This window comes from Nerophis ophidion, linkage group LG02 (genome assembly GCF_033978795.1).
Source record: "Nerophis ophidion isolate RoL-2023_Sa linkage group LG02, RoL_Noph_v1.0, whole genome shotgun sequence".
Classification (NCBI taxonomy): domain Eukaryota; kingdom Metazoa; phylum Chordata; class Actinopteri; order Syngnathiformes; family Syngnathidae; genus Nerophis; species Nerophis ophidion.
In genome coordinates this window covers 32,609,784-32,622,186 of record NC_084612.1, presented here as the reverse complement: position 1 = coordinate 32,622,186, position 12,403 = coordinate 32,609,784, and the positions used below count along the sequence as shown (strand labels likewise).

At 37.5% G+C, this 12,403-nt stretch overlaps 1 protein-coding gene across 1 annotated transcript in view; it reads right to left on the bottom strand.

Moving 5' to 3' along the window:
• cgnl1 (cingulin-like 1) overlaps positions 1 to 12,403 on the bottom strand; it is an 80,284-nt gene that overhangs the window by 14,147 nt on the left and 53,734 nt on the right. The window contains exons 9-11 of the mRNA XM_061881915.1: positions 1,941 to 2,147; positions 1,757 to 1,861; positions 1,510 to 1,662 (exon numbers count right to left, since the gene is read on the bottom strand). Of these exons, the coding sequence (XP_061737899.1) occupies positions 1,510 to 1,662; positions 1,757 to 1,861; positions 1,941 to 2,147 (465 nt within the window). The remainder of the gene's footprint in view (positions 1 to 1,509; positions 1,663 to 1,756; positions 1,862 to 1,940; positions 2,148 to 12,403) is intronic.

Below are 12,403 nucleotides of genomic sequence, written 5' to 3'. Positions count from 1 at the left end.
CTCTTCACTTATGGTGCTGCAGTATGCTTAAAATTGCTATTTGGCCCGCTGCCCATTGACACAATTTCACTTCGGCCCTTGGGAACAAAAATGTTGTCACCCCCTGAACTGTAATGTATGTAGAATTAAAATGAGCACTGCAAATCCCCAATTAGTGGCCTGTGTCTAATAGATACCTTTCCTCAATTAATCCTGAAATTCAACTATGTGAAGTTGAAGTACTACACTACCTCTGAACCTTGTCGGGAAACAAGTTGTGAAAATATCTATTATTGAACTTCTGACTAATAATGTGTTCAACTTAGGGCTGGGCGATATTGCTTTTTTTTTTAATATCGCGATATTTTTAGGCCATATCGCGATATACATTACGATATTTTGCCTTGGCCTTGAATGAACATTTGATGCATAAAATCACAGCAGTATGATGATTCTATGTGTCTATATTAAAACATTCTTCTTCATACTGCATTCATATATGCTACTTTTAAACTTTCATGCAGAGAGGGAAATCACAACTAAGTCAATTGAACAAAAGTGTATTTATTAAAGTTATTAAGCAATGACACAAACATTCAAGTCATTTCCAAAACATAAATTGCAAGATTGTCAGAGACATTTTAAGTGTCAAATAAAAATGAGCTGCATAATCGGAAATCAAATAGTATTCGTCCTTCACTATGTGGTATGTTACTAAGGTTATGAAATTCTCTTCATTCTCTAGCGAGTGACTTTACAAGTGATGCTACATATTAGCAGTAATGCTACTTTTTATAGCAACGCTTTTTCCCCCCCCCACACTTGACAAATTACAGTTGTCTGTTCGACATATTCCCACTTGAAGCCGAACCACCACCAGACAATAGAAACCCTGCTGTTTTTATTGGGAATGAAGTCTTACTTCATTTGTTACCAGATCCGCACCTTCATTCTCTCGTACGGCTACGTTAGCCGCTAACGTTAGCCGCGCCGCTACCTCTCTGCCCTGCGAGGGCGTGTATGAGACGTATGACGTGACAGTTTGTGACGTATGTAAGAATGTGCGCCTGCTTGTCTGGGAGAATGAGAGACAGGAAAGAACAAGGAGAGCCTGAAGTGCACGCTCGCAGCTAAAAGTCCTGTGTGAGAACGTATACTCGAATATTACGATATAGTCATTTTCTATATCGCACTGAGACAAACCCGCGATATATCGTATATATCGATATATCGCCCAGCCCTAGTTCAACTAATTATTTTCAAGTACTTGGGGTATTCATGCTTTGCTGCAATTTGCGAGACATATTTTGCCATCAAATAAACAACAAAACATGTTTTGCTGAAGTACTTAGAAATTCAAGAATTTGGAGCCTCCATGTGAACCTGCAACATATAGCATATGCCACCAGAAGATAGTGATGTAAGGACATTTGCCAGAGGAACATTTTCTTCTGAGAACTAATTATTGCCTAGAAAGTCACTTAAACCTGAAAATGATAACAAAAGAAATGTTGTGGCTGGTCAACTTGCCTCTTTCTGAAGTTTCTCCACAGTTAGGTCCAGCAGTCGCCTCTCGTCCTCAATGTCATTCTTCATACTTTTAAACTGCTCCTTCTGATCCTTTTCCTCCTGCAGCCTCACCTCCAACTCTTTGTATTCGATGCTCAGCTTAGACAAATTCCTCTATGGAGGCACACAAATACGTCAGGTGGTTAGAAGGTAGAGTTTGACTTTACCGGATGTACAAAGTACATAAGGGGAGAGCAACTCTACTAACCTGCACATCTTCTAGCCGTAACGTCAAAGCTCGGTTGGCACGAGACATCTCTTCTTCCTGCTCCTTAATCTCACTTAAAGACTCTGCCAGCTGCTTCTTTTCTTTCTGTGAAAGTCAAATAAGAACGCTTTAAGATGAAGGGCGGCTCACAATCCACATGGACTAACTAACGTTAACACGTCACCTCCAATCGTGTGACTCGGTCTCCGAGCTTGCTCTCCTGCAGTTTGGCATCGTCGATGATGCAATTGAGTTTGGCCACTTCGTTTTCCAGCTCTTGTGCCCGCTTGCGCAGCCGCTCTGCCTCTTGATTCAGGCGTCCTGCTTGGCCCTCCAGCGCACCCTTGGCCGCTTCCACTTCAGCCATTTCTCGGACAACGGTTGTGCTGCTCTTCAAGTCCCATGAAAAGCAAACAGTTTCACTTGTGAGGCTTACTGATACCAATTTGATATCACTATGTCATTATGTCAATATGGTTATTGCAATGATCAGGAAATAACAGGAAATTAGCACGTGAACATTAGGGCTGCAGAGATTGATCGATTAGATCAGATTGATATTATGTTGCATTGATTGTTTAGTTAATGAGTGTAACTAACAAAAAATTTATAAAAATCCATACTGCATGGAGTGCCCAGAACTTTAAATACACGGACAGCGTTTTTATACAGCGATTGCACATGAGAGCAGTGGTGTGTGGGTGCTGTAAACTGCGAGGCAGAAAACAGCAGTTCTGTAAAAAAAAAAAACGTATTAGCGCTGTCATATAATGGTTTTATTTTTTATTCAGATTAATTACTTTTGAATTTGGATTAATTATGATTAATCACACGTTATTACTCGCTTGCATGATTCAGATTAATTTAATGGCGAAATGCAATTTTTGGGAATTGTGTCTATTATTCACAATCCTTGTTTAAGAAAAAAAACATTTTTCTTTTTTTATGCATATGTAAATAAACACTAGCAAAAGTCAGCGAACAATTGAGACAATGGGAGTTGCTCAATTCCGCCTATTAAGCGCTCTCAAAAACATTCAAAAGGATCCATTATTGTTGTGTATACATGTCAGTCATGTTAATAACAAGTAATATTTACGTATTTTACACATTTTAAGAATACGACGGCATATCAATTTCATAGACACATCACCATGTTCGCGTTTCCCTTTAACAAAAATAACAGGCCTTATGCAGCATTATTGCTAGTGCTGAACAAGAAATACAAACTTTGACCATAATAAAACTATCACTTACTGTACAATATCTGCTCTCCCTAGAATGCTGACTGATGGGATGTGCATATTTTACTGTTTTGATGAAGAATTTATCATAATCTTCATGAAGGTTTTAAAAAAAGGTCCACTAATGAGCATCTTATCGTGTCTTTCTCACCATTTCTGGATACAAGTCAAATGTCAAAGTTGTTAATTTCTCGATTCATGGCAACAACCTTCTACTATACAAGTGAGAGGCATGATTTATAAATTGCATCTTGCACAAATTTTGTTAATTTTTAACTGCTTTTTAGAGGGGCTTTTTTGCATGTGCATGTTTTACATTTTTATGTAAAGGCATTGTGAGCCACCTCGTACAGAATGTATTTTACGACTTAAAGACAAACACGTGTTTTTGTCTTACATAGGGATTGTGAATGATGGGTACAATTCCCCCCAAAAAGTGCTGATCACCTTAAACTTAAAAAGGAGCCCAATATTTGGTCACAAATGCAATTTTATTCGCAGAATGTCATTTGGGATTTTTTTTTAAAATGTTTTAATTAAATGCACATCATTTATTTGCTCACAACTCTGCAACAGTTTTATATGACGTCCCATTTTGAAGTAAAATTTGTCAGTGCGCACATTAATCAGGCTCTTCAGGCTCTTTGCACTGACATTGACCTGATCGCTGAGCATATAACAACACCTACATTTCACGTACCCATCCATTGTTAAGGCAAAGGAACACGTATGATCAAAATACAATGCGTTATTATTATCAAAAAATACATGATTAACACGATCATTTTTTTGTGATTTGAGTGAGCTTATTTTTTGAGCCCTAGTATTGATTCATGCACACATGTTAAAAGTGCAATTTTAATGTTTATTGTCTATCTGTGTTGGCTCAGCAATGGGGTGGCGACTGAGTGCAGTTGGGATGGCCTCCAGCACCCCACGACCCTGAGAGGGACAAACTGTAGAAAATGGATGGATGGATATGTATTTATTAGAAAACGGAATAAAAATTATTGTTTATTTAAATTAGCCCATAAAATATGAATTGAAGTTAAAATTCTGTTTTATCCAATAACTTGATTAATCAAACAAAATAATCGATAGATTACCCAATAACTAAAAAAAATCGATAGCTGCTGCCCTGGTGGACCGCATATTAAATTTCAGGATTTTTTCCACCTACATTTCATATTTGTCCTCTATTTTACAATGCAAATATTAATGTGTGAAATGCGGTTATTATAAAACTTCATGTTGAGTCCTGGTGATGGACAAATGCTCAAAATGTTGCAAGTGTCAGTTGGAAATACGCTCACAAGAAAATAGCAAGAACATATTTTGAGTGCAGGACTTAATAAGTAGAAGAGGTACAGAAAGTGGTTTCAATGGATGTGACGGCTTTGTTGGAAAGTAGCTGTGCTGAGATTTCATTGGAAGCAACACTTTGCGTCAGTTAGATGGAATGTCAGGAAACCGGTTTGGGAGTTTTCTGTTTATTTCAGCACAGTAAGTTATGCCCACATGTATTCCATCAACTGCCATTAAAAACTCGATAACAGCAGACAACAATCACTACAGACAGGAAACTAATTGAACCAACATGGTAGGTATGTTACTGTTCTGTCACATTGTTTTACACGCAAACATTTATTCTTTCCTTAATTTTTTTTAGGAAACAGGAAATAGGTTACCGCTTATGACAACCAGGACTAACATTTAAAGATAAAATATTTGTGAGATCATTGCAATGTAAGAGACTATGTGAAATGTCATCATTTTTGAGCCCATATTAGTTCTCCTTGAGGCATTAAAAACTCATTTTAATTAGACACAGTGGTGGCATCCAAGTGTGTCAGCGCCTGTATGTGTGCACACACAGACATGAATACTTTCACCACACACACACACATACACACACACACACACACACGATCCTACTTAATGAAATCCAAGACAACAGCTGCAAAAATCAATTTTAATTCAAACGGGTGTACATACAGTATATCTAGATCAAAATGTTTGTAATTAATAACTTTATTACAATATTGTTGTATTATGATATACGTGTGAGCTGCATCATACAAAAATGCATGTGTACTGTTTTGGATACTGTTAATTGTATGTGTTTATATTCTGTATTTTCCGGACCATAAGCCGCAATTTTTTTACCAAAGCTTTGAACCCTGCGGCTCATAAAACGGTGCGGCTAATTTATGGATTTTTGTTCGCTAACGACCATAATGTTCTGTATTCAACAAATACTTTTCCTATTACACCGATAGAAACACTGAAACGGTGTGTTATTGTTTGTGCTATAGCGCCTGTCTTTTGAAAGAGTTCGCTCACTGCAGGTGCTGCAGGTTGAAACGTTCTTACTGTTTTGTGCCTTTAATCGGAAGTGTAACAGTACAGTTTCTTCTCCAAAGGATTCTTAATTCATCACTCCAAGCAACATTTGGAAGTTTTTAACCCCAAAAGGGACAAGCGGTAGAAAATGGATGGATAGATAAACATTTCATACTTACTAGACCGCCTCATGTGTGATGTCTGTAGGAGTGTTTTTATGCAGATTTGTATGTGCTATTGTAAAGCTAGCGTTGTTAGCGTTAGCAACAATGCTAACACATTTACAAGTGTCTGTGGTAGTATTAATAACTTACAAACCCAGTTTCCATATGAGTTGGGAAATTGTGTTGGATGTAAATATAAACGGAATACAATGATTTGCAAGTCAGTTTCAACCCTTATTCAGTTGAATATGCTACAAAGACAACATATTTGAAGTGCAAACTCATAAACATTTTTTTTTGTGGGCAAATAATCATTAACTTTAGAATTTGATGCCAGGAACACGTGACAAAGAAGTTGGGAAAGGTGGCAATAAATACCGTTAAGTTGAGGAATGTTCATCAAACACTTGTTTGGAACATCCCACAGGTGTGCAAGCAAATTTGGAAGAGGTGGGTGCCATGATTGGGTATGAAAACAGCTTCCAAAAAAATGCTCAGTCTTTCACAAGAAAGGATGGGGCGAGGTACACCCCTTTGTCCACAACTTCGTGAGCAAATAGTCAAACAGTTTAAGAACGACCTTTCTCAAAGTGCAATTGCAAGAAATTTAGGAATTTCAACATCTACGGTCCATAATATCCTCAAAAGGTTTAGAGAATCTGGAGAAATCACTCCACGTAAGCGGAGTGGCCGGAAACCAATATTGAATGACCGTGACCTTCGATCCCTCAGACGGCACTGTATCAAAAACCGACATCAATCTCTAAAGGATATCACCACATGGGCTCAGGAACACTTCAGAAAACCACAGTCACAAAATACAGTTGGTCGCTACATCTGTAAGTGCAAGTTAAAGCTCTACAATGCAAAGCGAAAGCCATTTATCAACAACATCCAGAAACGCCCCCGGCTTCTCTGGGCCCGAGATAATCTAAGATGAACTGATGCAAAGTGTCTGACGAGTCCACATTTCAAATTGTTTTTGGAAATATTCGACATTGTGTCATCCGGACCAAAGGGGAAGCGAACCATCCGGACTGTTATCAATGCAAAGTTCAAAAGCCAGCATCTGTGATGGTATGGGGGTGCATTAGTGGCCAAGGCATGGGTAACTTACAAATCTGTGAAGGCACCATTAATGCTGAAAGGTACATACAGGTTTTGGAACAACATATGCTGCCATCCTAGCCCCGTCTTTTTCATGGACACCCCTACTTATTTCAGCAAGACAATGCCAAGCCACATTCAGCACGTGTTACAACAGCGTGGCTTCGTAAAAAAAGAGTGCGGGTACTTTCCTGGCCTGCCTGCAGTCCAGACCTGTCTCCCATCGAAAATGTGTGGTGCATTATGAAGCATAAAATATGACAGCGGAGACCCGCTGAGACAGCGGAAAGAATTCCACTTTCAAAGCTTCAACAATTAGTTTCCTCAGTTCTCAAACGTTTATTGAGTGTTGTTAAAAGAAATGGTGATGTAATACAGTGGTGAACATGCCCTTTCCCAACTACTTTGGCATGTGTTGCAGCCATGAAATTCTAAGTTAATTATTCAACTACTTTGGCATGTGTTGCATCCATGAAATTCTAAGTTAATTATTATTTGCAAAAAAAAAAATAGTTTTTGAGTTTGAACATCAAATATCTTGTCTTTGTAGTGCATTCAACTGAATATGGGTTGAAAATGATTTGCAAATCATTGTATTCCGTTTATATTTACATCTAACACAATTTCCCAACTCATATGGAAACAGGGTTTGTACAATGACATTCTTTTTGTATTGTTTCAGTTTTGTATATTCACCAAAACATCACCGTATTTACTGAGTCTGTTAAGCTAAATGGACAGCTCGCTTCTGCAGCTAGTGGGTCATGACTTTTGTTTTGTTGGATCGGCTATTTTACTGCCGTGTTACATGCACCGTTTGGAAATAATTGAGGTATGTCATTAAACATTTACAATTATTTTTCGTACTGGTATATATCTGTGGCGTGGCTATCCATCCATCCATTTTCTACTGCTTGTCCCTTTTGGGGTCGCGGGGGGCTGGAGCCTATCTCAGCTATGTAAAAATATATTTTTCTTTTCTGTGTGTACCGTGACCATCCATCCATTTTCTACCGCTTGTCCCTTTTGGGGTCGGGGGGGATGCTGGAGCTTATCTCGGCTGCACCGTTGGCACTAAACAGTGCATATATACTGTAATAAGCAACTGTAATTTCCTCTGGAACCTGAAACTAAACAACTCTTTCTTAATATGTAGTACTGTCATTACATTGCCACCATATGTGAATAGACACATTTCTTCTGCAAGAAGAAGGAGGTGACTTGTATTTACATCCTAGTTTCACAGCTGACAGGCCAGTTTTCATTGTCACCACCTTGTACCCCTCAAGTCCTATGCTGACGAAACATGCTGTTCATCACTCAAATAAATAATGACTTTTTCAAGGGAGTATTGCCGCAAACATTCATACACCATTGTGGAAGTAAAGGTGGATGAAGTGCCCAGTCCAATAACACAACCTCAATGACTATGATTGCGTGTTTGTTTGCCGTGCTGCCCTCCATTGATCAGTGTTGATGAGTTACTAAACGCTCCAGGAAGTTAAATTATTATTACAACAAAGCTGTGACAGTGGAAGAAATTAAGTAACTGTAATGGAGAAGGGCTAAAGGGAAAATTTCTTATAATAATACACTACTGAACCCTTGTGCACATAAAGTTCAGCACCAGCGCTTCACTGGCCCACTTCCCACACTCGGTTATCTGTGCTAAAACCGCAAACCACTGACCTCAGTGTTGTGTGACAGGACTGCAGTCTTCATTTAACACTCTGGACTCAAACCGTCAACACAAGATTAGGTTCATTTGTTAGGGAGACATTGTTTGTATGAGTAGTATAGAATAGCATGATCTAATATTGATATTAGCTACATGAGTGTAGAATATACATTATATTTACAATGTTTACTTTAAATAAAGTTTGTTCTTCTCTTCTTCAAAGAGTTAATAATCTATCACGCTTGTTAAAATGTCCTTAACGATTACCCAGAGGGATTAGTACTTTACAGCAGTCACATTATAAGCCCTTTAACAGTGTGGCTTGATATTTGCGGTTTTGAAAGCCTACAAAGCAAGTTGCAATTTAACAGTTCACAAATATACATGTACAAATATTTTGTACAGTTGTATGACTAACTCACTTTCCCTATCCATTAACTTTTCCTCTCCCCTCAGTTTGACTCGGGGCTTCTTGTGTATTCAAAGTGTTTGTTTGAAGTTGCACATTAACTGACTTTGTGCAGTCTTTGAAGCACAGTGTTGTGAAGCGTTAAATCAGGGGTGTCAAAGGTACGGCCCGCAGTCCTTGAGATGAGTTTGCCGAGTATAAAAATGAGCTGCATTTTTTCACAAAAAGAAACTGCTGTTCTGAATAAATCCTCTGGGTGTCACCATAAGAATTCTGTTGGCAAGCAAACAGTTTTCGGCAGGTCTAAATGAAACGTAAACCCTGTGGAAATACATCCTCCACTTTGAACACACTGTACATTGGCACTCTCATTGCCACAAAATGTCTGTGTCAAAAAAAAGAAAAGTGGACGCATAGTGTAACTGATACCGTTTTGAATTAGGTCTGTGTATGTCGCAACGATCCGTTTTTCGTTTGGAACAGAAAAATTATTTAACATAAAAATCCACTTTCCCAGTTTTTTGGTTTGATAATAAAACTAAAACTGAAAACGGATCGTTATTTCATATCAGTTATTCGAATTTATTAATGTGTTTGAAAATCGAAAATGGGAATTTTAAACAATGAGTGAAAAACTGTTTTCCTCGTGTGTTTGGACAGATGAGTGGCTTGCACATGTGCAGTGTCTCTTTTCAGATCCTCATCCGTGTGTGACCCGGAACAGTCATAGAAGAGGACAAAGAACGGTGTCAGTGTCAGGAAAATAATTTTGTCGAGTTGAGGATCTCCCCTCTATTTTTTTAAGGTCTAGAGATATGGAAAGTGACAATTTTATTGATTCTCTATCGAGCAGGCAAACGTCGCTCTTCTTCTGTTGTTGTTCCGGGTCACTCACAGACTAGAATATGGAAAGAGATACTGAGAATAGAGAAATACATTTTAAATAGATAATAAACAGGGCAAATTTCTTTTGATGTTAAATATTTTTTCTATTTTAAGTGAAAAATGGATGGCCGCAACGTACACGGAGCGTATATGATACCGAGAATATTTCTTATTCATTTAGTGTTTTGGTTAACATATGTATGTAACCTAAAGTTTAATGGCTTTGTAGATACACGGAGACAAAGTATATGATATTTTTTTTATTTTCTTGTGTTTTGGAAACTGCAAAAATCTTAAAGTGTTTTGTCAAAAGGATTATTTGTGATGTGTACACTTTTTAGAATGTGCTTGTTCTAATTTTGGCCAAAGTAAATCACAGAAAACAATCTAAAGTTGTCTTTATTTCTAAGTTATTGTGCCATGATTTTACCAGTCCAGCCCACGTGGAAACAGATTTTCCATCATGCGGCCCTTGAGCTAAAATGAGTTTGACAACCCTGTGTTAAATCATGTGGTCGCTCCAACTAATTTGACCTCCAGCATGACAACAAATATTAAACTTCCCTCATTCTGGCTGTAAAGCACCATATTTAGGTAATATCAAAATTAATTTACATCTATACAGTATCATACACAGATGCTATTGTAACAAGTCCAGTACAAAAGACTCACTAGTGGTTGTGTTAGGCTTTTTTTTTTTCTAAACGATTACAAGCTGTTTCCAGTTTTCTCATTTCCTGTTGGCACTCATTGAAAAGCTGTTTAGCCCAAAGCAGGGAGCTTTGAAACACATAATTTCCTCCATTTTTGCAGCAGCAGCAACAACATGCTAACCGATTGTACTTTGCAAATAGAGCCACCATAATACTGTCAGTCTGCAGCACATCCATGAGCAAGAACATTTTTCTTTATATTGTCTTTTTCCTTCCATGCACTGAGACTACGCTTCTTGCACGTCATTACTTTATCTCAGAGCACTTAAGTCATCTTTCATTCACAAATATCGACACTGTACACATCACTGAGGTGGACGTACTTATTTGGAAAATAAGTAAAGCTATCAGCCAGAGATGGAGGAGCTCTATATCAGTGGTTCTCAAATGGGGGTACGCGTACCCTTGGGGGTACTTGAAGGTATGCCAAGGGGTACGTGAGATTTTTTTTAAATATTGTAAAAATAGCAACAATTCAAAAATCCTTAATAAATATATGTATTGAATAATACTTCAACAAAATATGAACATAAGTTCATAAACTGTGAAAAGAAATGCAACAATGCAATATTCAGTGTTGACAGGTAGATTTTTTTGTGGACATGTTCCATAGATATTGATATTAATGATTTCTTTTTCTGTGAAGAAATGTTTAGAATCAGGTTCATGAATCCAGATGGATCTCTATTACAAGAGGGCACTTTAAGTTGATGATTACTTCTATGTGTAGAAATCTTTATTTATAACTCAATCACTTGTTTATTTTTCAACAAGTTTTTAGTTATTTTTTATATCTTTTTTTCCCAAATAATTCAAGAAAGACCACTACAAATGCGCAATATTTTGCACTGTTATACAATTGAATAAATCAGAAACTTATGACATAGTGCCTGTATTTTACCTCTTTATCTCTTTTTTTCAACCAAAAATGTTTTGCTCTTATTAAGGGGTACTTGTATTGAAAAAATATTCATAGGGGGTACATCACTGAAAAAAGGTTGAGAACCACTGCTCTATATGAATGAGGCTGTGTGAGTTTGAGGAAACACAAAAGAAGAAGTAGGATAAATTATTATTTTCATCTAATCTGGCAATGCACTTAACACTGACGTGCGGCATGTAGTGATATAAATGCTGATAAAGGCAGGTTGTTTTTTGTTTATGCAGCTTTGTATCGATCGGAGAATGTGCAGAAGATGTACTCAATGTGGTGACCGGGTGAATAATGGTATGTTTGGAAAAAAAAATGAAATAGTGATATTTATTTTCATATATTTAAACAGTGTACATTAAGAATAAACGATTAATGAACATGTAATCGACATAGCGGTTTTAATTAGTGCGATAAATAACCGCTGGATGCGGAGGTTTTTTTTCTTCTGCGCCGCGCCCCCGCATTTGAGTGACGGACATGTTGGCCGGTCAGAATTGTTTAGCCTTGTGTCTCTTGCCTCCTGGCCAATCAAAAGTGTTTAAGGGAACATAACATTCATGTGCGCTATAGTGCTGGCAGCCAGTACGCTAATAACAAACACCACTTGCTCCTTGAAAAAAGTTTTAATGGTGACTAGGTCTGGACCGATTGTCAATAAGTGAATCAATCGAACAATAAATGAAAATTAAGTCGAAATACTTTGCCAGAATTGACAAACTGCCATGTCTGCGTGTTTTGTTTTCTTAGGCAAACATGTAGAAATAGAACGACGTCTCACCATCTGCATTGCTCTCAGCACCTAAGCACATTTATTTAACAGTAGAGTCCATTGTCTTAATTTTTGTCTTGATGGGCGGAAAGCAAGATGGCTTGCTTACACATACAGGAAGCATGACAGACAGCCTCGCTCCTCCGCTACTCGTGACTCACTAGTGAGATGTTTTGCAAAATAAGAAAAATTAAAAGGAAAATTATGATTACAAAGCCAAATATACCGTTATTTCAGCTTCAAAAAACCCCCACAACATGACGTTTTTTAAACTGGGACGAAATGCACATTAAGATGTTCAATATTTATTTAAGTTAAATTTTTGTGCTTACAGAATTGAGAGTCATTTTTATTTTTTCTTTGTTTATTTATTTAGGCTGACTAAAAGTTATTAACGTTCC